Source organism: Armigeres subalbatus, chromosome 1 (assembly GCF_024139115.2).
Source record: "Armigeres subalbatus isolate Guangzhou_Male chromosome 1, GZ_Asu_2, whole genome shotgun sequence".
NCBI classification, from domain to species: Eukaryota; Metazoa; Arthropoda; class Insecta; order Diptera; family Culicidae; genus Armigeres; species Armigeres subalbatus.
Genome location: NC_085139.1, coordinates 156,631,664 through 156,659,071, shown reverse-complemented (window position 1 = coordinate 156,659,071; position 27,408 = coordinate 156,631,664). Strand labels below are relative to the sequence as shown.

Here is a 27,408-nt window from a genome sequence, read left to right as displayed (position 1 = left end):
ATGTGCCGACTCATGATATGCATATTTCAAAGTACATGGATTTTTGCCATAAAGTATACTTTACAATATGTGTCGATTTTCCTGAGTGTGGATACTCAAAAAACGATAACTAGAAAAATATTGTCGGCGTAGCACCAAGTTAGAATTCGGAAGTCGGGACTTCCGAACCGAACTTTTGACGACAACCGTTTGACGTCTAGAATGCGTTGCAGTTATCGAACGACATTCGTTAACTGAAAAGTAAACATTTTGCAGTTATCGAACGGCTACTGTAATTTAATTTTATTCAGGCGTAATAGAGATGAGTGACGTTTAACGCTCGCACACTGATGTGCAATTCAGCATGTGTAAGTATATGTTTGTTTTCCTTCTGCTCATAACCTCAAAATTGATCGATGAGTCATCACAATGGTTGCGAAGGAGTCAAAAAATATATGGAAATATACTCATTTTTACCCAAACTTTGCTGAGTAGCACCATCTAGGAGTGTTTGTTTTCCTTTTATCGCCACTCACACATTCGGACGTGAGAATCTCAATTTTACGTTCGATTTGCGGTCGTGTCTTTGATACAACCTCTTGTCTTTCTACTTTTTTCTTCCGTGTTGGGAAGACATTTTTGAAAATATCATCTGGCATCCCTGCTGGCTACAGCCCTGGTCAACTGTCAAACGCATGGTGTTTTTAATTCGGCTTTTGCTCTGTCTGATGGCACGTTGTTGACATGCCGGTTTGATTTGCTGCTACCGCGTGAATTTGTAAAATTGTTTTGAAGAATATTTGTGAAAAAAACGTCGTTTCGTCCATCATGGCGAAGAAATTCCGGACACATTCTGCGTACGATGATGCCGATCATCGAAATGAAAAACCTGCCAAGCAGAAATCGAGCAGTGGTGTCGCCAACCTCATGGGCCTGTCCTTGAATTCGAAGAAGATCAAGAAGGAGAAAAAACGCAAGGATAATGGACCGAAAAATTTGGATGTGGTCTCTGGTTCCGTCGGGACGAATAATAGCGGTAGCGAATCCGCTATGCAGTCTGAGAAAAAGAAAAAGGGCAAAAAACATAAGACTCCAAAAACTGAACCGTTTGGTTCCGGAGGTAAGTATTTTGGGTGGCTAATTGGCGACCGTTTGTATATTTTTCATGTAGGTATTTTTATTTCCCCAACAGAAAGACAATTGAAAACCGAAGTTGAACCTGACATTGTAGCAGTTCCGGAAAAATCCAAAAAGAAAAAAAAATTCGCCAACCAAACGGAAGTTGATGAATCCCAGACTGTAATTGATGTGAAGAAACTGAAAATTGAAAAAACTGAAACCAGTAACCCGAAGAAAATCAAAAAAGAGAAGAATCGCACTACAAAAGTGGGAACGAATAGCCAAGCACAGACTCCACCCACCTTACTGGTCAAGGATGTCAAGGTTGAACGAGATGAGGAAGCTACTGTTCCGAAGAAACCTGGCAAACACAAGCGTCAGGAATCGGAAGGACAATCTGATGAGATTTCGCCGAAGAAAAAGCTTAAGAAGAAAAATAAGCATAATAAGAATCAGAGCAATGAGAAGGGTCACTTTGAACAGAAACCGAAAGACACTGCGGAACAGAAACCAAAAGCGAAGAATATTGTCGCGGATCGGGACGTGGTCACCTCAGAGAGTGAATCCGAAGATGAACCAGAAGAAAACGAAATGGATAAAGTCAATCAAAATATTCTGAAGCAGTATTCATCAAAGGCTGATAAACAGAAGGTACCTGATGATGATTCCAAAGAAAAAGAAAAGGAGGTCAAGAAAGAAAAACGATTCACAGGTACTTTTCAGTTATTATTTATAATCACCGCGACTTTTTAAATTAGTGTAAACTGTGGTATTTGGTATTTTTTAGGGCCAGAGCACTCAATATTCATCGGTAATCTTCCGAATACGGCCAAGAAATCCACGATGAAATCGCTGTTCAAAAAGTACGGTAAAATATTGACCATGCGATTCCGGACGAACGATGGTGTGACGCTATTCAAGAAGAAGGACCGCAAGGAAGCGAAAGCTCTGAATTGCTACATTCGCTTCGAGACTAAAGCGGAAGCACAGGCGGCCTGCGCCATGAATGGCCACTTGGTCGAGGGGAACCGCATTCGAGTGACGATGCACTTGCAAAAGCAGATGGGCCACGCGTCCTCGACGGTGTTCGTCGGAAACATCAATCACAGTAAGGGTTGAAGTAGCATCAATTTTGCTCTTCGGAGGTCTCATTGCGTTGTTTATTATTTCAGAAACCACCGACAACGAGTTGTACGACTTTTTTAATCGCATTGGCGAGATCGAGTACGTCCGGCAGATCGCTGACAAGGGTATCGGATACGTGTGCTTCAAGAAGGGAGTGTCGATTGCGAAGGCACTCAAATTGAACGAACAGCTACTGAACGGGAGACCTCTTCGCATAATGAAGGTCGATCCAAATAAGCAGGTCAAACGTAGGAATAAGAAAGGCAACCTCGTCGATAAGCATCACCGAGGCGGTAAGCAACCGGTAGCGTTTGAGAGAGGCGATCGTAAAGAGGATGGGTCGTCGAAGCAAAAACGACCGCCAAAGGAGTTCCACGGTGCCGTTGCTGCTATTCCGGGCAAGAAACACAACAAGATGAAGAAGGGAGGTTCGGATAGGAAGAAGAAAATGCTGGCTCAGAAGCTCAATGCGGCCGGCCGAAATAAGTAAAACTGAATTTACAACTGAATATTTCATTTTTTTATTGTTTGTATTTTACACATGAAATACATGAGTTTATTGCCAAAACATTTTAGATATTTTTCTAATTACATAAATCTTACGAGAGAAAGAAAAACTACCGCATCAAGCGTAATTAAAATATAAAAACCAAATAACATCTACTTTTTCATAAGTTGACTACATCTGTACACATACATAGTTTTTTTTATTGATCTTTCAAATAAAGGATAAATCAAGCTACATATCCTTATACTTAGTAATTCTACAATAACTTAAACATTCTAAGGGCTAAACTTTATTTGAAATATTCCAAGTTCAAACATCCGGTTATACCGAAATCTGGAGTGAAAAAATAGAAATAAGATTTTATTAGTTATGTTGTGTAAGGAGGATTGGCTTGCGTGTGAGAGCTGTATGATGGAGTAACACATTAGATTATTGTTTGCGTCAGGACAGAATGGATGTAGGTACCACATCTTATTTAAGAGCAAGCGTACTTTGTATCTTTCCGTATACTTCTCATGTTCTAGCAATCGCTTGAACTTGAAATGGGCTTTAATACTGTTTCCTTCTCTATCCCTATACAGGGGGCAGCAGGGACTATATTCAAGGGCTTGACGACCCCTCCCCATGGCCACTGCGAGTTAGGGGGCCTGCCTAGGATGTGGTGTGTTTTGACAGTGGGCTCTGTTAAGCCCCTACAAAAAGCTGCATGTATCCGTAAGCAGGTCCTATCAAAGCGACCGTGAGCCGCTCAAAGCACACTGGCCCAGCCCAGGTGCATCGACAACGGCAACGTCAACGGACACGAGCGAAAATCAAGATATACAACGAATCTAGGGCTGACAGTTGTGTCATTCCACTCCTTGAGTAAATTCGGGTGACATCGTCTTGAAATGGCGGGTGGGCTAATATCACAGCTGCCTTCCGTCCCGTAAAACCGTGGCAGGCCTTGGAGTACGCCGTCCCAATTCAGCCGTCTGGCTTAACCAACCAGATGGGAGTAGGACCAGTTGATTCCTTCCTGGCTTACGCCGATCCGGCTCTGAACACCGAGATCTCAACCCCCCCATGGCCTCACTGCATCAGCAAAGATAACCATGGGATCAAGAAGGCGACTATTCCAGTTGGGTTCTATTCCAGTTCTATTCGACTATTCCAGTTATAAAAAATCCAGAAATTTTAATGAACTTTAATTTCTAAATGGCAGACTCTAGTATCAAAGTTAAAAAAAATGGGTTGCTAAATAAGGCCGATAGAAATATTTGAAAACAATTATGTCCCCCCTCCTCTCGGATTTTATTGCCCAAAAATAATATTTTGAGGGGGCTACAAAATAAAATTCGCATAATTTCGGGGATTTTCGAAACATTCTTTAACAATTTTTTTTTTCTTTTAATGTTCAATTTTATTATACCCCCTTGACTTTTCGAAGACGAGTAAGACATGATTTAAATTGAATATTCGTAACGGACTAATCTTGAGTTAAAAAAAACTTTCAAATCTAATTCGTTTTTGTTTTATTTTAGAGTTTAAAAAACCGACCAATTCATTCACCTCCACACTAGTTTTTTGGGTATCTATTTTTAGTACATTCAAAGTTAATTGCCTATATGCCGGGTATTAAGCCACCCGGAGTGGAAATTAATTACTATGTCTGAAACTTGATTATGCATATGTACAACATGTGATAGATTTAGTTCGGAAAAGGTATTGGAGGGTAACCGCCCCTTCGGTGGGGTTTGATCCCACGACCCCAGTTCGCATGACAGGTGCTTTCCCTACTAAGCTACGAAGGACCTCCGTCGTCCACCGCAGCTTAGGTGCTGGGAATTTGGTTTCATCAGTACCCGCTAAGCTGCGGTGGACGACGGAGGTCCTTCGTAGCTTAGTAGGGAAAGCACCTGTCATGCGAACTGGGGTCGTGGGATCAAACCTCACCGAAGGGGCGGTTACCCTCCAATACCTTTTCCGAACTAAATCTATCACATGTTGTACATATGCATAATCAAATTTCAGACATAGTAATTAATTTCCACTCCGGGTGGCTTAATACCCGGCATATAGGCAATTAACTTTGAATGTACTGATCTCGAGTGGCGATCTCTCTTCGCTTGTGTGGTCGTGTTGGTATCTGACGACCAAACTGGCACAACCTCACACAACCCTACTTCATTGAGCGCCGTTGCTGATGAAGCAAGTGTGTAGGAGCCGGACAATACTAAATACTCATCCTACTTGGTTGACATGATGTGTACAAAAATACATTTGAGAGAGTTAGCTCTGAAAATGTATTGCGTACCTGGTGCTGGGAATTTGGTTTCATCAGTACCCGCTAAGCTACGGTGGACGACGGAGGTCCTTCGTAGCTTAGTAGGGAAAGCACCTGTCATGCGAACTGGGGTCGTGGGATCAAACCCCACCGAAGGGGCGGTTACCCTCAAATACCTTTTCCGAACTAAATCTATCACATGTTGTACATATGCATAATCAAGTTTCAGACATCTATTTTTAATTGTTAATATTTCTTTAATAAGTTCAATCAAAAAGGCGGGTTTAACTGTCATAAACGGATTCAACAACCATTTAACAATCATAATGTACTTTCTGTCATCGACGCCCTTATCGCTCATTATTCTCCCTAACGTTGAAAAACATCAAACATCATTGTCATGTTATGAAATTCCTATCCTTTGTTCCTATCTGTCACCGGAGGGTATTAACGCTCATTACCAGATGTGGTTCTGGTTCCAATTATCCTTAATTCTGTACTCTATACCCAAGGTCAGCCTTTCATTATAATAAACCCCATTCGTGAATAAAAAGATCATTTGACATGAATCGGAAATAACCTCTCGATTTTCACAACATACTTGGAACTTCATTGGTGCATATTTCCCAAATTTAATATATTGCTATTCACATTTGATTTGGCTGATAATAACAGAGGAACAAATGATTTTTATTTTGAATTTTTTTACAATAGGCAATGCAAAAATAGTGACTTTAGTGACCATTTTCCGAAAAATAGTGACTTTAGTGACTTTTGGATGCAAATAGTGACTTTTTAGTGACTAGTCTCAAAATAGTGACCAAGTCACTAAAAAGTGACTCGCTACCAGGCCTGAATCGAATAAGGATAAGTACCTGAAAAATGAGTGACATTTTTTTTGGGCGGTTGCGCACAGACACACAGACATCACCTCAATTCGTCGAGCTGAGTCGATCGGTATATAACACTATGGGTCTCCGGGCCTTCTATAAAAAGTTTGTTTTTGGAGCGATCATATAGCCTTTACCGTACTTAGTATACGAGAAAGGCAAAAACTGAGCTACTTCAAACTCATCGCACTTGCGCAAATTTCAAGTCAGTTTTACTGAAATAATAACGATAAAAGGACACAATAATTGGTTGAAACAACGTCATAAACCAGTTCCGAAGCGAATGCATTTAGAAAGCTTTCAATGAACAAAGCTGTTTTTGTTCCTTCCAATTAAATTTTGGAAACATTTTTGTTTTGAATTTGAACTGTATCAGATATAAAATCTTGTAAATATTATTTTATGGCTCGAAAATAAACAATAATATGGGGTCTTCCACGAAAGGCTGAATCACATAAGGCTGAAAACTCGTAAGGCTGAACACGAAAGGCTGAAAAGTAAAAATCTCACATAAGGCTGAAATAACAAAAGGCTGAAACTCGAAAGGCTGAAAAATCGTGAGAAACCAATATTAGTGGAAGAATTCACATTTGACGTTAAAAGGGACACAACCCAACTAACATTTAATGTCAATATAAATGTTATTTCAACTCGTCTATACGGCTTCAAGCTGAATATGTGTGCTTTACAAATGATCAAGAACTTCTATTCAATGCTTTTACCAGCAAATCTGGCGAATCTATTCAGCTGTTTTTTACGTGTCTGCACAACTACTTTACAGCATGTTACACCATTTTTTCTCAATCTTTACTAAACCATTTAGTAATATAATTCGCTTCAATGGCGCTTATTCAGATTTTTTGAATCTGTTAAATAAGTTTAATACAGCCACTGAATTCAATTTGAATAAATATTATTTGAGAGGAGAGTAAATTTCGGAGATTATTCAATGTTTTTTTTTGTGAAAACTCAAATATCAATTTTGTTGCTACCTAGATTCGAACTCCTGATCTCCTGATTCAATGGCCGCTGCTCTGTCATCACATTCACTTTGACATATGTAAATAACAAAGAAAATTATGGATGTGCTTCTTCGCATACCCTATAAGTTGTTTTCAGATTAATGTTGTATAAACGTTAGAAAGAGGCCTACATGCTGCTTTTAGCACATAAGCTTAAAAATTATTCTTTCAGCATTATATCAACCATTATTCAAACATCTTTCAGCATGTTCTGTTGGCTAACTTTTATGCATCATCAATCGCTGAAATTGTTTTTAGGCAACATTTTCTCGATCTGTATAGATGCTACTCTGCTGCTAATCGTTTAACAGTAGCCGTCAACAGAAAAATCGCTTCTAAAAAGCTTGTTTTCTAACGCTATCTGATAGCATTAATGACAGCGCTTTGTCAGTTGCTATAAGAGCAGGTGAATACCTTTGTAGCTGCATTACAGAAATCAATAGCTCATACACAGCTCCGGCAACAAAAATCAAATGTAAACATTTCGGTTTTGACGTTCCATACTGATAAGCTATTAAAAGAAGCAGTATAAGGTTTACTTAAACGTTGTGTAATCTTCAAAGATACAGAAGTTACCTAAAAGCTTCGTTAGTTCATTTATAGCGCCATTGCGCTATATTGTTAGTGCTATAACAACAGCGAAAACGTTTTCATTGTGAATGCTGCTCACCGTAATATGGGAAGTTGCTAAAAAGCAACTCAGTTACATACATGAGCTCTTAACCGATAAGCTTTGTTGCTAATTCAGACAGAGCTGTTTTATGACTATATGAAAGCTGCATAAACGATAAAAGATGAAATATATTTGGCACACTGACTAGCTGATAGATATTTGGGTAATAGTCGAGTTGAAGTTTAAGGGATTATTTGCGGAGGCTTTAATTTTATTCAGCATTTGCTGCTTTTATTCAAATATTATACAGCCAAAGGCTAGAAGTTGAAGCTTTCAGCACCAAAATTGTTAGTTGGGAAACTAAAATGATCCGCAACCTTCTTGGGACTTCTTGTTGTCTTTCAATTTTTATACGGAATTCTTATTTTGTAGTCTATACAGCTCATTAAATTTTGAGGTACTGTCGCCGGGGGTGACAATGGGTTACTGAATGAATGCTTGTAGAATGCATTGAATGTATCTGAGGGCAAGAAGACTACAATATAAAAGACCTTTTTAAACGATTTTTCTCTACGACCTCCAGACTGCCGGTGAGAGCGATGACCCATTCTCACCGCCAGACCCATTATCACTCCTGATGGCGGTAACATAGAAGGGAACAAGACTTAATTGTTCTTGGTTCTTGTATTCTATATTTTTTTTCTTTATTCTTCTCTCTTCTTCCTTATTTTTTTTCCTTTTATATTCTTCCTTCATTCTTCCTACTCCTGTTTTCTTCTTCCTTCATCTTCCTTCCTTTTTCCCTCCTTCTTTCTTTTTTCAGAGGCTGACCAGATCATTTCGGTGAAAAAACGGGACAAACGCACTGGCAAAACGTCAAACGTCCAAAAACCTTGTGATAAAATTCAAGAGCTGTGGAAATTTTAAAATTTGTGTGCTTAATTTCCATTTTCCGTGTAAGAAATTAGAAATATTTTAGAGTAAATCAGTCACCATCATAACCTTCTATTGTATTAATTTAGTTGTGGGAAAACATCAAATCTAATCAACTCACAGTCCTTTTTATCGAAATTGATATTTTTGATTTTGTTCCCATGTTCTCCCAATAAAAGCGAGACTTATGCAATTTCGTTGCGAAAAGTAAAAGAATTCTGGTCTGGATTACAGCTTGGACTCTCGTAGATCTCCGCCGGATTGTATTTTGAATCGGGCCGAATTGCTAATTTTTCGTAAAGGATTCCCATAAAGTACGTGAGGACCTTAAATCTAGCCTTTAATCTAGGTCTTTAATCTGACCTCGGTTTGTAACTGTCTTAAACTCGCTTTGTTCAGTTGATTGATAAATTATTTTTCCATGTCGTCGTTTCTTACAGTGGATGATTTTGAAATATTCAGAATTATTCAGAAAGACTTTGAATGATTCTTAATGTTTCGGTAAAGTTGTGGTAAAGCAGATTAGAAGAACAAATTGAATTACCTACTTCAGGAGATACAAAAACAATAATCGAAAATGAACTTAATCTGAAAATCTGTCCCTGCGCTTCATTTTATTGACGTTGAGGCATGACCTGAGATTCAGGAAATACTTGCCTACCCAAATTCGTTCAATCCACTGATGAAATTGGCCAAATTTTAATGCCTCCGGAATGAGCAGAAAAAAAATCATTGAAATTAAACTATATGAAAAAATGTCCCGGAGACGCACATCTGTTAAAAATCTTAACTGTTAAAAATCTTTAAAAAAAAAAGTTAATCAATGGTATATTCAAAATGGCATAGATAGTATTCTAAGCAAGCAACACTAATAACATAACATCTCACACTTTTTTATGGGTTTCGTCCTCTTTCTTCTTTGAGACATGAGCCAGCCGAGGGCTGCAAATATTTTTTCACATTCACTTTTTTTCACTTCTTTGTATTTGATTTTAGATTTCTGCCAAATTTTGAATTTGTTTGAATAATATTTTTGAGCTCTTTGGATGAATCAATGAAAAAACGGGACAAATTGAGGATTTCTTAGATTACGACGGGACAGCACAATAAGGTCTAAAAAACGGGACTGTCCCGTTAAATACGGTACGTATGGTCAGCCTATTCAGTCTTGTTCCTTCTTCTTTCTTCCTTCTTCTTATTATTTATTTATTTATTCTTTATTTTTTATTCTTTATTCTTTATTCCTTATTCTTTATTCTTTATTCTTCATTCTTCATTCTCCATTCTCCATTCTTCATTCTTCATTCTTCATTCTTCACTCTTCATTCTTCATTCTTCATTCTTCATTCTTCATTCTTCATTCTTCATTCTTTATTCTTTATTCTTTATTCTTCATTTTTTATTCTTTATTCATTATTCTCTATTCTTTATCAATTATTCTCTATCCAACCACTCAACATAGTTGGTACAACATATCGTATGGTTGGGATTCATTTCATCCCATCAATTTCAGCCTTTCGATACGTTTCAGCCTTTTGAGACTTTCAGCCTTTCAAGATTTCAGCCTTTTGAGTTCAGCCTTATGAGCATTCAGCCTTATGTGTTTCAGCCTTTCGTAGGACACCCCCGTACACGCATAGTTGAAAGTATGCTCTTTTGGGCAGAAATACACTCTTTTGCAAGAGAATGGGACTACCCACAAAAGGAGTAAAATTTGATGCATAAAAAGGATCAGTTTTACACACTTTTCCTGTTTTTATGCATAAATGTTAATCATTTGTGAATAAAAGATAGTCATAATTGTGCATAATATTTATTCCTTTTTGTGTGTAGTTCTCCCACGAAAGGGCGTACTTTGAAGTCATAATTGAATACTTTATAGTCAAAAGAGCATACTTCAAGACAAAATTTTCAAGTCGACTTATCTGCTTTTGTAAACAAAGATTCAAACGACGATTTGACAAATCTGATAACTCTCCCACGCAAACCAACACCACCAATAGGTAGGTGAAGGATTCCGCTACCTGTTGATGGTGATGGTTTGCGTGGGAGAGCTATCAGATTCGCCAAATCGTCGTTTGAATCTTTGTTTACAAAAGCAGATAAGTCGTTTTGAAAATTCTGTCTTGACTTCAAAGTCTTTTGTGTGTAAACTTTTTTAGCAGTGTATACTTCTCATGTTCTAGCAATCGCTTGAACTGGAAATGGGCTTTCATACCGTTTCCATCTTCTATCCCTATATGTACATGGGGCAGCAGGGACTATATCCAAGAGCTTGACGACCCCTCCCCATGGCCACTGCGAGTTAGGAGGCCTGCCTAGGATGTGGTGGGATTTGGCAGTGGGCTCTGTTAACCTTTAAGGGCGCAAGGCGATTTTTTTAGAAATCGTCGGAAATATTTTTAACTAGGGATGAATCGATACAAGTAAATACGAGTAATTACTCGATACTTTTGATTCGATACCAAGTACTTTTGTAATCGATACTTTGATGCTCGATACCAAGTAAGTATCGAATTGAAGTAGTTGAATCAATTGAGTACTCAATTCAAAATCCATTAAATATAATAAAGATAAATATAAAAATTGTTTATTTTTATTTAAAATTTATTGGTATTTAAATCGAATAAATACTTTCAAGTATTTATTTTTTTCCGCTCAACACTTATTTCTGCTAACTGCTATAAACTATTAGTGAAAAATTCAAAAGCGAACTAAGTTTTATTTTAATGATTTCGTATGATCAACTTAAAATTGAGAAACGGAAATGTGGCCGATTTTCAATCCAATTCAATTAGAATTTAATAAATAAATTATTAATTAAATATCTTGGGTATTCTTGGCTTTGCACTAATATTTGCAACTGTTTTCGAGTAGTCTTATTGAAGAAGCATCAGAGATTTACATCAATAGGAACACGAAATAAAAATACAGTAACTATTAATGTTATGATTATACACTCTCGAGGTAAGTTAATTATAGAATCAATGGACAAAAAGTAATGTCTCCCGGAATCCAAATTTAAATCTACTTGCGTTTTCAAGGGCAAACCACTCAGTACGGCAGCAACGCACAACTGCTATTTTTATTATTTCAGTTTTTTTCATTACAGCTAAATGTGGCTAAATTATGGATAACTGCTTGTTAATGCAAAAATAATTTCATTGCAAATTGATGAGTACTCATATGATGCGAGTAGGTATCGATACTTTTAATTCGATATTTAGTGGTATCGATACTTTTAATTCGATATTTAGTGGTATCGATACTTTTAATTCGATATTTAGTGGTATCGATACTTTTATTCGATATTACTTTAAAGTAAAAGTATCGATACCTTAGTGGTATCGTTTCATCCCTATTTTTAACGTAAATAACCATTAAAATCAATAATATTAAACGTATTTTCGGTTTATTGTTTTAAAACAACATTGCGCATTTAAGCGTTAAAAAGCTGCATGTATCCGTACGCAGGTCCTATCAAAGCGACCGTGCGCCGCTCAAAGCACACTAGCCCAGCCATGGATCATCGACAACGGCAACGTCAACGGACACGAGCGGAAATCGAGATATACAACGAATCTATGGCTGACAGTTGTGTCATTCCACTCCATGAGTAAAGCCGGGTGACATCGTCTTGAAATGGCTTGTGGGCTAATGTCACAGCTGCCTTCCGTCCCGTAAAACCGTAAAACCTTGGAGCACGCCGTTTCAATCCAGCCGTCTGGCTTAACCAACCAGATGGGAGTAGGACCAGTTGATTCCTTTCCGGCTTACGCCGATCCGGCTCTGAACACCGAGGTGTCAACCCCCGCATGGCCTCACTTCACCAGCAACGATAATCATGGGATCAAGAAGGCGACTTTTCCAGTTGGGTTCGACTGCAGCCCTAAGGGGGGCCCAACAAACATGAATAAAGCTAAACTAACCAACAAAGACACGGAAGTGAAACCCCTTCGCAAGGAAAGGTTTGGAGAGATCTCCACCCAACGCATCGGGTGCGAGAGAGATGGAACAGAAGGACTCGAGTAGCGAAGTAGTTGTCGTGGAGATAAATTAAAAAATCACTAAAACAAAGAAAGAAAAAAAAACAGTGGAGATAGGGTCGAGTGGTGTAACTCGATGAGATTATCGACTTCACCAATGAACGGGGCAATATGCTCAAGCTTCGCAATTTGGTTCTTGCTGCAACGCAGGAACAGGAAGCGGCTAGGCTAGAAGGCTGTGGCAAAGCGGATGTTACGGTTGGTTTTATGTTGTTCGAATTTTCTTCGATCGAGTCTGTATCATTTGTGCTACTTTGTGTATGTTTTTTTTATGTTGATTCATTGTCTGGACTGAAGAGAAAAGCCTGAAAGTAGGCAATAAAATATTTAGTTGTGATTTGTCCCAAGTTTGTTCCAGACACAGACATCGAATCGTTGATGCCAAATGGCATTAATTGATTCGAGGTGCCCAAATAGGATCAGAATCCTACAAAAAAGGCTCAGCTATGAATACGGCAAACTATTTGCTGTAGACAAAAAGAGCAATACGCAATAAACATATATTTGCGGGATTTGGCTGATGGACCAAAATCTCATATGAAACCTCGGCATTTCCCGTAATGGGCACCACCAAGCCGTCTCTCTCAGGGCACCCGGAGGGAACGTGCATTATTTTAATTTGTTATTTGTTACATGTTGATAGTTAATCTTTATGTTGTTATAAAATAATTGTAACGTGGGGCTTGTTACACTGGCGCCCAACGTGGGGCTGCAATATGCGTTACATATGAATCTATATCCTGGCGAAAATAGAGATGGTTACAAAGTAGTATTTCTCCAAAACGTTCAACGGAGTAAAAGTTTCCTAATAACCATATTCCACGTTTGTCATCTAACTCCAAACACTTCACTGGTACAGTAGACAGTCCGCATTTTCGATTTTTTCCTGTTTTGTATTGAAAATTAGTTACTTGACAAATAAGTTTTTTTTTTTTAACTATCCAATCTCCTATCGAAACGTTTTGCTGAACAGAATTTTGCTCAGATCGAGAAATAGATTCTGGATTTTGTAAACATCGGAATCGTTGCAAGCGGTCGCTCGACCTTTTCACTCGGCCTGATGACAGTAGCCACACTATGTATGATTTTCTTATGTTGATGTCGGAATCATTGATTTTTAGCCGAAAAGTATTTGGCGTTCCCTTCGGTACTTGATGTCGCATTAGCTCCATAGCTTCCTCTTTACTAAACAAATCTTCTACCGTTTCTCCTTCAATATTAATTTCTCTTCCCTGTCCATCTGCCGTATCTCCGAGAGCTGAATGCTCTTTCTCTTCGGATAACACAGACATTTGTAATTCGTTCAGCAATTCCGTTTCGATCGTTTCGTCATCATCACTAGATGTGAAATTTTCTGCTTCCAGTGATATAAATTCGAATAGAGCAGTCTTACACGTCCCATTTACACTATTTGTGAAATCTATGCTGCTTTCAGTACACCCAAGCGACAGAAGAATTTGTTTTGCATTTTCAGCACTTCTTTCAATAGCGTTATTAATTTCTATATGAGATGGTAGTCTGCTCAATTGTTTTGAAACTTTGACTTTATCATCTTGTCGTTTCAATACAGGAAATGTCATTTCCATTTGATTCCGATGCGATATAAGAAGTTTCATTTGCACTTTCTTCATTCGTTCTTCTACGTCCTTTACTGTAAAATTGATTGCTGTATGGTTTATAGTGGCTACAGACACGATGTATCGACCTAACCGCATGTGTCGTTTCGGGTCTAACAAAGCATGGCGAAGTTTGTTTACAAGGTGTATTGTATCCTGTATTGAGATTCTCACGTCCGAATGTGTGAGTGGCGATAAAAGGAAAACAAACACTCCTAGATGGTGCAACTCAGCAAAGATTGGGTAAAAATGAGTATATTTCCATATATTTTTTGACTCTTTTGAAATCATTGTGATGACCCGATCATTTTTGAGGTTATGAGCAGAAGGAAAACAAACATGTTTTTACACATGACGAATTGCACATTAGTGTGCGAGCGCTAAACGTCACTCATCTCTATGGAAATAGGTGCATCATTCATATTCGCGTTAAAGTAGGGCCCATAAAGTTGATGGAAAACCGGTTTCGTAATACCAGATCTTATTTTCATAGCCTTAAGTAGTCGTGGGTCGCCATCGGAGGCATTGCAGATCACCGTTATTCCAGCTTTATTCAATTCCGCTTCAATAAATGACCATCTGGACAGCACATCGTCACATGTAAAGCGATTGTCACTACACATGTAGAATATGCATATAGGCGATGCTCCAACAGCCATTGGTGTAGCCATTATTATGTATAAATGTTCTCCCACATGATGTGAAGTCAAGTCTGTAATCATTTTACGAACTTTGAAGTAATCCTTGATGGGTATACCGTGCTCGTCCAAAGGTGCAACTAAACCTCGCAGTGAATCGGTCCTACTGTCATACTCCGGATTTGGAGAAAGAGCAGTCGCGTCTTCACTCAACGCTACAACTAATGGATACTGATTCGTATGTAAATAATTGAGAAGAGGCTGAATCATGACCGTGGCTTCCTTCGTATCTTCAGTATTTCTGGCAATGTGTCGTTTCAATGTTTTGATACTTGGCAATTGCATATTTGCTTGTTTGAAACTATAATTCATGTTTCCACCTGTCATGAGATCATATGCTGCAGAGTCAAGCTCCATAATCTTGTAACGCATTCCTTTTTTTCTGTACAATTGAGAACGATGATCCATTTCATTACTTATATCAAACAAAGGTCGACGTTCCTCCCTTGTTTTTCCAGATCTAAGTCGATCCAATGTGAAGTCTTCGCTTGTTCTTTCATCGTTCTGCTTAACATTATGTTCCACATTGATCATAATATCCTCCTTGCTTGTGAATTGTGAATTGCTGACTTTGCTCAGGAGTTAAACTCAATAAAACATTATGATCGGTTGGTTTGGTACGGTTGACTGTACTAGCTTCTTGTAAGTTCGGCTCCGAAAACACATCACTATTCGATACTTGAACGACGCAGTGACCCACACCAGTTACTTGGGCTTATTCTACGAGTCGAGTGACGTGAGGTGAGTCGATTTTAGCAATTCTCACGTGAGGTGACCATGTTATTCAAATGGGGCTATACGACTCTTCTCACGTCATTCGAGCAATCTCACGTCACTCCACTCGTAGAATAAGCCCAACTGCGACGTGCATCAACGATTCGATTGTTCTTTCATTGTCCTGTTTGTCCTTTTGTTCCATAAGACTCGTGACGCCCTCGTGGATTACGGATTGCTCCCTAGGTTGTGGCTCAGGACTGATTTCTAATTTATTATCGGGTGATTTTGTACGGTCGACTGTAAACGCCTCTTGTAAGTGTGGCTCCGAGACCATATCACTGTATGTAACTTGAACTGCTGTTACATCGACGTACATCGATGACTCGCTTATTCTTTCATTGCCCTGTACGAAATCTTGTTCGATAGTACTCATGATGCACTTATTGCTTACGGATTGCTCCCTACGGTTTTGCCAAATATACTATATTACCAATATAGTCCACTCTGGCTGATTTCGAAAGACTACACAGTAGCGCCGCGGTGTCTCAAAAGGCAAGAAATGTAAGTAAAAGACATGTCGAGGGGTGTTCAAACGTATGATGCAATATGTAGTATGACATGTCTGAAGGATGTGCTAGAAACCATCATATGATTCCGTTTTGATATCTGAGCTTTAAAAAAAAATTAAAAATTGTAATCCAAATTCTTAAAAATTGTTCATATTATTGTAATTTTTCCAATCTTCGCACCCCTTGGCTATAGTTTCCAGACGTTAGTTGCCCTTTGTGACGCAAGATGGTGTGATTGTGCTGTCCGTTGCCTAATATATGGAGATTCTCGAAGTGCGCTATATTGTTAATCTACTATATTTGGTTTTGCTCAGGATTCATTTCCAGTTCGATTGGTTTTATACGATCAACTTTAAACGCCTTTTGTACACTCGGTTCCGAGAATAGATCACCAGCAATGTACACCGGAAATTCATCTGTTCTTTTTTCGTCGGGTTTGACTTGTTCCACAAGACTCGTGGTGCCCTCTTTGATTACGTTTTGTTTCCTATGTTGTTGCTCAGGAATCATATCCAGCTGATCAACGATTGGTTTTGCATAGTCAACCTTTAGCTTTTCTTGTAAGCCAGATTTCAAGAGAAGATCACTATTTGTATCACAGTCTGCACTTACATCAACATGCTCCGATGCTTCAAATACAGTAGAGCGCACCGGTGTGCATTGAGTTCCTGTTACTTCATTCGGCTGCTGTGTAGATGAAGACACATTAATAGTAGGGTGGTCTAACCGGTAGTACCGAAACCGGTAATACCGGTATTACCGACCAATTTGGGGTACCGAGAATATCGGTGTTAGAGACGGGAAATACCGGTATTTTCGGTATTTCAAATTTTGCTGACAGTATAAAAAATCTCGAATAGTTTCACCTACATATATCAGCTAAACTACCTGTAACCGCATATCTCTTCACATAAATAAGAAATCCAACATAGATGGGATAAATATTCGGTTACAAGCAGTTAATACTTATCGTGCAAAAAATTGACTTTGCCCACGTTGACGTTCACGCTACAACAAAAATCGATTATCATCGTCATTAATCATACGTGTTGCTTCATTCTCTTAGACTCTGCCAAATTGCAAACGACTTTTTCCTTCAATGAACATTGTTGACATCGTCGAGAATTTTCCCGCAATATATGAAATTGTGAAAAAGGAACGTGACGTAGTAGTTCTTTCCGGAAATCACCTGTAAAAAACGATTTTCTGCAAAAATGTGTCCGTTCTGAATTCGGAAAAGAATTTGAATTAGTGGCTGATACCAAGGCACGCTGGAATAGCATGTTATCTATGCTCAAACGGATTTATGAGTTGAAACTTTAATCCAAATTCAACTTCAGTGATGATTGTTGGGCGGTTGGTGAAATAATTCAAGTCCTTGAACCTGTTCAAGCTGCTGTGAAACTACTCTGCTGTGAGTTCTGTACTCTATATGAAGCCGACGTGGCGCTCCAATTTAGGTTGGAATAATTATCAAATCTGCCACAGAAACTTCCGTCTAAGTGACGGACTTTTAAGGAATGAATCCAAGAGAGACTATCAAAATACGCCGATTTGTTTGCTTTTTTGAATAATTCTGTCGTGAAGCAATTGATCAGAAACGATTTTGGCATTTTCTTCAAGACATCCAGAGCTACTTTGATTAAGCAAGCGGACGGGATCTAGAAGCATCTAATTATTCCTGATGCGATTGTTGAAACTGAGACAATGGCCATACCTGACGATCGGTACTAGGAAGATGCTTTTTTGAATAATTTTTCTGGTTTATCGGTTGGAGAGCAATTTGTGAAGAGACTGTAGCAGAGCAAAACACTTGGGTTACTGGTGACAAATACGTTGACGCCAGGATCCCTGCATGCAATCCGTAAGAAATTCTCCTAATTTGAATTTGAAGGTATTAAGGAGAAGTACTTGACACTGATTTTCGACGGTCTTGGAACCATTTGTCCAACTTCGGTTGAACCAGAGACGGCATTCTCAGCAGTTATCAACATTGCCAACAAAATTCAATGCAGATTGGGAGATGAGTCGCTTAGTATGTTATGTCTACTTAAGTTTCACTTTGCCCACCTCAACAAAAACAATGATTTTAACATTTGATGTTTGTCAACGAATATTGTTTTCATCCAAAGTCCCAATCAATTTTTTTTTAATACCTAAAATTTTCACAAAAACCGGTTTTCTACCGGTATTACCGATATTGACTCCAACAAATACCGAATACCGGTATTTGTCAATAATGGCCAATACCGACCACCCTAATTAATAGTAAACGAACTCGTTGGTGCCTGCTCTTCCGACAACAGGAGGTCCGGTGGATTTGTATTATCTTTAGAGTCTATTTCAAGCTCTGAATCTGAGATTGCATCTACCTCCATCTCCATCAGCGTTTCTTCAAGCGTTTCTCCAGATACTTCCAGATTTCGGAATTCATTTTCTGTAATGCCCGAAGAAGTAGAAAGCGGACTAACCCGGCGGCTCGCCAGAAATTCTATCTTCAAATGTGTCGTTTGCGTATTTGGAGAATCCTCTGGAATTTCGTCGTTATCTATATCAGTTTGTAATTCAAGCGAATCTAGACGATCAACGGAATCGCTGCTTTGCCTACGGCTCGAAATTTTTGACGTTGGTAATAAGTGCAGTGTTTCAAAATGGCGGATAAAATTACCAATAATCCAAGTTCCGTTTTGATGTTTCGATATTTTAAGATGTTTTTCACATATAGGACAGCGTACATAGTTGCCGTGATCACGCACATCAATGGTTGAATGCCTGACTTTTTCATGCCAAATTGTTGATGCCAAATGGCATTAATTGATTCGAGGTGCCCAAATAGGATAAGAATCCTGTACAAAGGCTCAGCTATGAATACAGCAAACTAATTGCTGTAGACAAAAAGTGCAATACGCAATAAAAATATACATGCGGGATTTGACTGATGGACCAAAATCTCATATGAAACCTCGGCTTTTCCCGTAATGGGCACCACCAAGCCGTCTCTCTCAGGACACCCGGAGGGAACGTGCATTATTTTAATTTGTTATTTGTTACATGTTGATAGTTAATCTTTATGTTGTTATAAAATAATTGTAACGTGGGGCTTGTTACACTGGCGCCCAGCTAAAAAACCCACAATTATACGAATGCAGATTTGAGATTACGACAAGTATCGATTTTATTGTTTAGTGTGGGATTCATTTGATTTTTCGCGAGAATCATTTGTAATCCAATTTAATTGTAGGAGAAGAATCTGATTATAGGACAATTTGCCAAGACTCGTTGGCGTTCAGACAACTTTTGGTAGGATTCGCTACCGTTTATGAAGTTTTAGAATAGATTTAGTTTTTTGAGATTTGTGGCTTAGGTTAAGTTTCCAGTCTGTTAGTCCTCTAGTCAGATTTTTCGTCACTAGCTGACTTAAGAATTTTTCATGAATCGGCTCTCCGATTCATGAAAAATTCTGTGCTGTTGGATAAGGTTGTGTTACGGTTGGTTTTATGTTGTTTGAATAGTTGTAAATATTCGATCGAGTCTGTATCATTTGTGCTATTTTGTGTATGTTTTTTTTGTTGATTCATTGTCTGGACTGAAGAGAAAAGCCTGAAAGTAGGCAATAAACTATTTAGTTGTGATTTGTCCCAAGTTTGTTCCAGACACAGACATCGAATCGTTGATGCCAAATGGCATTAATTGATTCGAGCTGCCCAAAAAGGATCAGAATCCTACAAAAAAGGCTCAGCTATGAATACGGCAAACTATTTGCTGTAGACAAAAAGGATTGTACGACATTTCGCTTTAAAACATTCCGCGGTTAACCATTTCGCGGTCTACCATTTCGCGTTCAGTATCATATCGCGGTATAAGATTTCGCGGTTTATATTATTTGGCGGTATACCATTCCGCGGTGAAACTTCTCGCGGTCAATACCAATTTGCAGGTTTAATTTCACTAATGTTACAAGTAGTTCAATAATGTGTTCTTTAGCTTTGTGAAGCCTCGAAATTCACCTAATTATTATGTTGAATCATTGAGTTTACACCAGACTCATATAAATTCAAATCCCAACAAAAAATATGTTTTTAAGCAAAACATATTTGCAAATAAGACTACCGCCACCGCACCGGGGGTGACAATGGGTCTGTGGGTGAGAATGGGACATCGCTTTCACCGGCAGTCAGGAGGTCGAAGAGCAAAATCGTTTGCAAAGGTCTCTTATATTTTAATCTTCTTGCCTTTAGATGCATTCAATCCAATCTACAGGCATTCTAAGAAGTTGAAACAGTGACCCATTCTCACCCCCATTTGACCCATTGTCACCCCCGATGACGGTATGTAAAGAATGCGAAACAACACACTTTGCCTTATACCGGGCAAATGCAAACATTCGAAGAAAGCAAAACAACACACTTTGCCTTATACCGGGCAAATGCAAATATTTAAAGAAGGCAAAACATCACAATTTGCCTTATACCGGGCAAATGCGAACATTTAAAGAAGACGAAACAACACATATTGTCTTATACTGGGCAAATGCGAACATTTGAAGAAATCAGCACATTATATTTAGCCTAATACCGGCTAACATTTAAGGAAGATACATTTTGCCTTATGAATAATTTTCAGTCATTCCATCTTCTGAGATCTACCAGAATACCATAGCCTTTTAAGGTATTAAGACAGCGACCTTTATCATATGATATAGTGTATGTTGATGACAAAGTTCACACATCTAATTATCATATTGACAATAATATATATGTCTTTTGGAAATAACATAAAATAATGCGTAAAAGAAAAGAGAACAATTCTTGAAAGGGAAACGCAATAAAAGAAACGGTCATATAAATAAGAGAAAATTAAGAGTTGGTAGAATCAGACCGCATCGCGCTTTCGTGCTGTGCGGTTCTTTCTCTCTTTGCGGAAGGAAGTTTTTAATACTACCCGAAGCTATTTTAATTTCAACGGTGCTTCTTAGCGCTATTTGTACCCACTGATCCCGTTACGATCTTTGCAAGGACCCGTGCCTTCGTTTTACGTTGGACCCGTTTGCGGAAGTAAAATTCCGACAAGCGGTGGTAATCCTGCAGGGACACCGTTCTGGGAAAAACCTTTTAGAAGGTCACGTCTCCACGCTCAGCAATGAGCATTAATAAAAACAAGAGGAAGGGGGAGTCTCTGAATTCTCCACTTCCTTCAAAGAAACAAGGTTTCAAGACCGTCCTGCCAAAGCGCGGAAAAATAAAAGGAAGCTGGAGAATTCAGATATTCCTTCTAACTCTAATATCGGAAATAATTCTTCTCCAATCGAACTGAGCAATCAGTTCGATTTGATTAATGATGAAATTGAGCAAATCGAATATACCTCTAGCCCAGGTGATTCGATTCATGCGAAAAAGCAAAGGATTCCACCAATTGTGGTATCTGTTGCCGAGTTTTCTGGCTTCCGGAATGAGATTTTGAGTAACCTTCAGGGGATCAAAGTTTCATTTCAGATTGCTAGAAAGGGTGACTGCCGCGTTTTGCCGGGATCGTTTGACAATCGCAAACGTCTTCTTCAGTATTTAACTGAGAAGCGCCATAAATTCTTCACATACGACGACAAAACTGAGCGATTGTTCAAAGTCGTCTTGAAAGGTCTCCCCAGTGATGATAAATCACTGGATGAGATTTAAATTGAAATTTCTCAATTACTTGGATTTTCACCAGTCCAAGTAATTTTTTTTTTTTTTTATGACGGTTTACTGGCGGGACTCTGAATAGAGTAGAAACCTCTGCACCAGGCCTTTGATGATACCGTTGCATAATTCCTTTCGAAGCAGTTTGCCAGCCGTACACGGAACATGTCGTCCAAGAAGACGCTGTTGCAACTGAATCAGAGGGAATTACGTTCATAAATAGTCAGACAGGTCTCATGCTAACTAACATCGTTATAGTTTAAAGTCATTTTTGTCATTTTCTTGTCAGAATCAAACTATTTTGTCAGTTTTTATGCTATTTAGACGTCTATTGTCATTGTACGCGCTCAAAATCGACCGAAGCAGTTTATTCGACTCACATGGAACATGTTGCCAATGCTTCATCGTAGAAACTGAGCCGGAAGTTTTTTTTTTATCAAGTATAAGAAAGTGTTCAATCCCCGATTTATAAAAAATGAAGTGTTAATAACTTTTGAAGCAGTTTCCCAGCCGTACAAGGATCATGTCGTCCATTAAGACACTGTTGAACTGGCTCAAAAGACATTGCATTTACAACTCTAATAGATACTCTCTCCCATTATCTCATTCCTAATCACATACATTTTTTTTGATCTTTCGTTTATTTTGGAGGCTCAATTGCCGAATCATATATATTGATCTGTACGATGTCATTCTTGTCTTTATGGTCAGAAGGTATGAAGTATGCGTTTCTTGAATTACTTTGTTTGCCTAAGTTATTGGTTCATCCTGTGTCAATACTATCAAACGCAATGTAAGTTATGTCTTGTAAAAAGTGGAAACTGTTCGTGCATTTAGTCTTTTTTATTGTTATTCCTTTGTCAAGGTATTACTGTTATTATGTTCTAATAAGTAGCTTGATCGTTTCCAAACTAACTGTCATTATCTATCATGTACTAATGATCAGTTATGAGTCAGCTATAGGATTCACTTTTCGGTGGCAAAGTAAAGCTTCATCACGCCTATTCCCTACTATTAGTAAAAATTATCGTGAATGACGCCGTCATAAGATTGTTCATATACCATCATTATAATGTGTGGTATTTTTTATTATTGCTCTTCGAAGTGAGGCATAACAAAATAAAACTGGCACCTAGTTTTGAAAAAACTTCTACTCAGTGAATCCAGCAGTCAATTCCCTACGAATGTCTTGAATACTTTGTTTTTTTTTTTAATTAGTACCTAGCTAGCTAAATGTAAGCGTGGCTACGACTCATCGTCACAGGGAACGCATCAGAAAAGTATTGCCGAAAAGAAGAGAACTCACATCATTATCACTGATGAAAAAGGCCTCTGCCTGACTGCACTACCATTCAAGGCTCCAAGACACGATGTCCGTTGGATTACATGCATATGCCGTAAATTAGTGCGTCAATGCCAGATATGTAACGCGGCACCAAACAAAAATAGTCAACATGTGATACCACCACGACAGGATATGTCTTTGGTTGCCATATCAGTGCTAATGGCGTAAGCCGACCCACCGCGGCAAGGTAACATATCCGAGGGGAAGGGATTTTCACCAGTCCAAGTAATTAAGATGAAAAAGAAATTTCACTCTGGTACTTCCCAGAGGGGCATTTCTCAAGAATTTTATTTAGTTCATTTTAACAAAAGTGAACTAAATAATATGAAAAGTTTGGAAAAGGCCTGTATTATGTCCCATGTCCGTGTTACATGGGAACATTTCCGCAGGCCTGGAGGAAATTTCCAAAACCCCACCCAGTGCCGTAAGTGCCAAAAGTGGGGTCATGGAACCAAACATTGTCACATGGATGCTAAATGCATGATTTGTGGTGGAACCTCTCACGCCAAGGACGCATGTCCTGTGAGAGAAGATTCCAATAAATTTAAATGTGCAAATTGTGGGGGCAATCATAAATCCAATTTCTGGGAATGCCCTTCACGCAAAAAAGTTTTGAATTCCCGTGCAAAATTGATGACGGGAAATTTCAATCGGATCCCAGATTCGACGGGTAGAAATTTTTCAAACGCTCAAATTTCGAAACCAGTAACCGGTCGAGCAATTCATACCCACCACAATTCACAAACAAATTTTGCCGCTCGTCAACGGGTAGCAAGCACTTCAGTAAATTCCAATTTTTCGAAGGTACCTACGTATGCAAACATCGCTGCTGGTAGACAAAATTTCTCTTCTCAAAATGAGGTTTATACCCATGTCTCAACGGAAAATAACGGTCATGTTGCCGATTCAGGTAGCATGACTGCTTCCGACTTTGATTTTTTAACTGAACAATTGCATCACATGATTGATGCAATGTTCAAAGCAAATACCATACCAGAAGCTGTTCAAGTTGGTATAAAGTACACACAAAAAATTGTTATCGGACTCCGTTTTAATGGATCTAAATAATTGTGTGAAAGTTCTAAATTGGAATGCCCGCTCTCTAAAGGGTAAGGAAGATGAATTATTCAACTTCCTTTCAGTTCATAATGTGCATATTGCCATTATAACTGAAACGTATTTAAAACCAGGACTCTCCATTAAAAGAGATCCAAATTATGTTATCTACAGAAATGATCGTCTTGACAGCGCCTGTGGTTGGGTCGCCATTGTCATTAATAGACGTATCAAACATAAATTATTGTCTTCGTTTGAAACCAAAGTTTTTGAAACCTTGAGAGTTTCTGTTGAAACAAATTTTGGTCAATTTTCCTTCATTGCAGCCTATTTGCCTTTTCAATGCAATGGGCAGCAAAAGAATTTGTTGAAAGCTGATCTTCAAATTCTGACTCGCAACAAATCAAAATTCTTCGTAATTGGTGACTTCAGTGCCAAACACCGTTCATGGAATAATGCTCAAAGCAATTCAAACGGCAAAATTTTGTTTGAAGATTGTTCTGCGGGATATTATACTATTCAATATCCCAATGGCCCTACTTGTTTTTCTTCCAGTCGAAATCCTTCTACAATTGATTTAGTTTTAACGGATTCAAGTCAGCTGTGTGGCCAATTGGTAACTCATGCTGACTTTGACTCTGATCACCTTCCTGTGACATTTGAAATTTCACAAGAAGCCATTTATAATCCAATCAGCTCTACTTTCAATTATCATAGGGCTGATTGGGATTTATATAAAACGTATATCGATAGGAATTTTGATGTTGATATTCCTCTCGATACCAAAAGTGATATTGATAATGCTCTTGTATCTTTGACAAATTTAATTGTCGAAGCCAGAGGCATTGCAATTCCTAAATGTGAAATTAAATTCAACTCCATTATTATTGACGACGATCTTCAGCTACTGATCCGTCTTAAAAATGTGAGGCGAAGGCAATACCAAAGAACTCGCGATCCCGCGTTGAAAGTTATTTGGCGAGATTTGCAAAATGAAATTAAAAAACGCTTCGCTATTCTGAGAAATACCAACTTTGAGAATAATGTCTCGAAGTTGGATCCCAGGAAACCCTTTGGAAATTAACGAAAATTCTCAAAAACCTCAAAAGCCAATTCCAGCGCTTAAAGAGGGAAATGAAATTTTATTAACAAATGGCGAAAAGGCTCAAAAACTTGCTCAGCAGTTCGAGAGTGCCCATAATTTTAGTCTAGGTCTCACTAGTCCAATTGAGGATCAGGTTACACGGAGCTTCGAAGACATTCTCAATCAAGATAATGTTTTTGACCCTTCGTTGGGAACTAATTTGGATGAAGTGAGATCTATTACTAGAAAAATTAAAAATATGAAAGCCCCGGGTGATGATGGTATTTTCTATATACTTATCAAAAAACTTCCTGAGAGCTCTTTATCCTTTTTGGTTAATTTATTTAACAAATGTTTTCAATTGGCATACTTCCCAGATAAATGGAAAAACGCCAAAGTTGTTCCAATTTTGAAGCCGGACAAAAATCCAGCTGAGACTTCTAGTTATCGCCCAATCAGTTTGCTTTCTTCAATAAGCAAACTGTTTGAAAAGATTATTTTAAATAGAATGATGGTTCATATTAATGACAATTCTATTTTTGCTGATGAGCAATTTGGTTTTCGCCATGGGCATTCAACCACTCATCAGGTATTAAGAGTTACGAACTTAATTCGGCTCAACAAATCTGAAGGATATTCGACTGGAGTTGCTCTTCTTGATATAGAGAAAGCATTTGACAGTGTTTGGCATGAAGGTTTGATTGTAAAATTGATGAATTTTAATTTTCCTCTGTACATTATTAAACTGATCCAAAATTATTTATCAGATCGCTCACTGCATGTAAACTATCAGAATTCTAAATCTGATAGATTACCTGTGAGGGCTGGTGTCCCCCAAGACAGCATACTGGGGCCCATTTTGTATAACATTTTTACTTCTGACTTACCTGATTTACCACCAGGGTGTCAAAAATCTTTGTTTGCAGATGACACAGGTCTCTCAGCCAAAGGGCGTAGCCTTCGTGTCATTTGTAGTAGATTGCAAAAAAGTTTGGATATTTTCTCCACTTACTTGCAAAAATGGAAAATTTCCCCGAATGCTTCCAAAACTCAGCTTATAATTTTCCCACATAACCCGAGAGCTTCTTATTTGAAACCTTCTAGCAGACATATTGTCACTATGAATGGTGTTCCAATTAATTGGTCTAGCGAAGCTAAATATTTAGGACTTCTGCTAGATCAAAAATTAACTTTTAAAAATCACATTGAAGGCCTTCAAGCCAAATGTAACAAATATATTAAGTGTCTATATCCACTTATAAACAGAAAATCAAAACTTTGTCTTAAAAACAAACTTTTGATTTACAAACAAATTTTTAGACCTGCCATGTTGTATGCTGTGCCAATATGGACTAGTTGCTGCAATACCAGAAAGAAGGCACTTCAGAGGATTCAAAATAAAATTCTGAAAATGATTCTGAAGTTGCCTCCGTGGTATAGTACCAATGAACTTCATAGAATTTCTAATATTGAGACATTGCAACAAATGTCCAACAAAATAATTTCCAATTTTAGACAAAAATCATTGCAATCTTCTATTGCAACGATTAACTCCTTGTACCCTTAGTATAAAATAGGTTAAGTTTAGTTTAAGTTGAAAACATTGTAATTCCTACATGGTTCAATTCAACCAGAGGAAAAATTCTAACTGCCAGAGGCAATTGAAATGTATTAATAATAACTAAAACTATAACATAGCAAATAAGGATGATAGTGTTAAGAAAACACGGAACACCTAGTCTAAGAGATGAATGCATGTATTAGATAATTAGCAAATAAAATTAGTTAAAAAAAAAATAAAAAAATAAAAAAAATAAATAAAAGAGAGTTGGTAGAAAAGAATGGCAAACTCTTAAAAATACAAAAAAAAAAGTTAAAATACACTCTGAAAAATCTTCACGTCATATTTACCTGAAAACAAATGTGGTTCTCATCCACCCTACTTTTCACGTAAGAGTGACCTGAATGACAAGTAACCTGAACAAAATTTAGTTTCCTTGAGTTACGTGATTTTTCCGGTGACTCTGACTGGATCTTCCAGTACTAATGACGTGAAGCTTGAAAGTAGTTACGTGTTTGATCAGGTGAACCTGACGTGATTTGTACGTACTGGTTACGTGAAATTTTAGTGAAAGCTACAAGACAGC

At 38.1% G+C, this 27,408-nt stretch overlaps 3 protein-coding genes across 5 annotated transcripts in view; 1 reads left to right on the top strand and 2 right to left on the bottom strand.

The window, feature by feature from the left end:
• The first annotated feature begins 684 nt into the window (after nucleotides 1-684).
• LOC134205372 (RNA-binding protein 34-like) lies at nucleotides 685-2,793 on the top strand. The gene is made up of 4 exons (XM_062680579.1): nucleotides 685-1,099; nucleotides 1,172-1,810; nucleotides 1,886-2,206; nucleotides 2,271-2,793. Exons 1-4 carry the CDS (start codon nucleotides 808-810, stop codon nucleotides 2,711-2,713), a joined length of 1,695 nt encoding a protein of 564 aa, XP_062536563.1. The 5' UTR covers nucleotides 685-807; the 3' UTR covers nucleotides 2,714-2,793.
• Nucleotides 2,794-2,906: 113 nt separating this feature from the next.
• LOC134205371 (serine/arginine repetitive matrix protein 2-like) overlaps nucleotides 2,907-27,408 on the bottom strand; it is a 52,279-nt gene continuing 27,777 nt past the window's right edge. For all 3 annotated transcript variants that reach the window (XM_062680576.1, XM_062680577.1, XM_062680578.1), the window contains one exon: nucleotides 2,907-3,064. The gene's annotated coding sequence lies outside the window, so the exon portion shown is untranslated. The remainder of the gene's footprint in view (nucleotides 3,065-27,408) is intronic.
• On the bottom strand, nucleotides 14,485-15,999 carry LOC134207760 (uncharacterized). Its single transcript, XM_062683635.1, has one exon. The coding sequence runs from the start codon at nucleotides 15,347-15,349 to the stop codon at nucleotides 14,498-14,500; it is 852 nt and encodes a 283-aa protein (XP_062539619.1). The 5' UTR covers nucleotides 15,350-15,999; the 3' UTR covers nucleotides 14,485-14,497.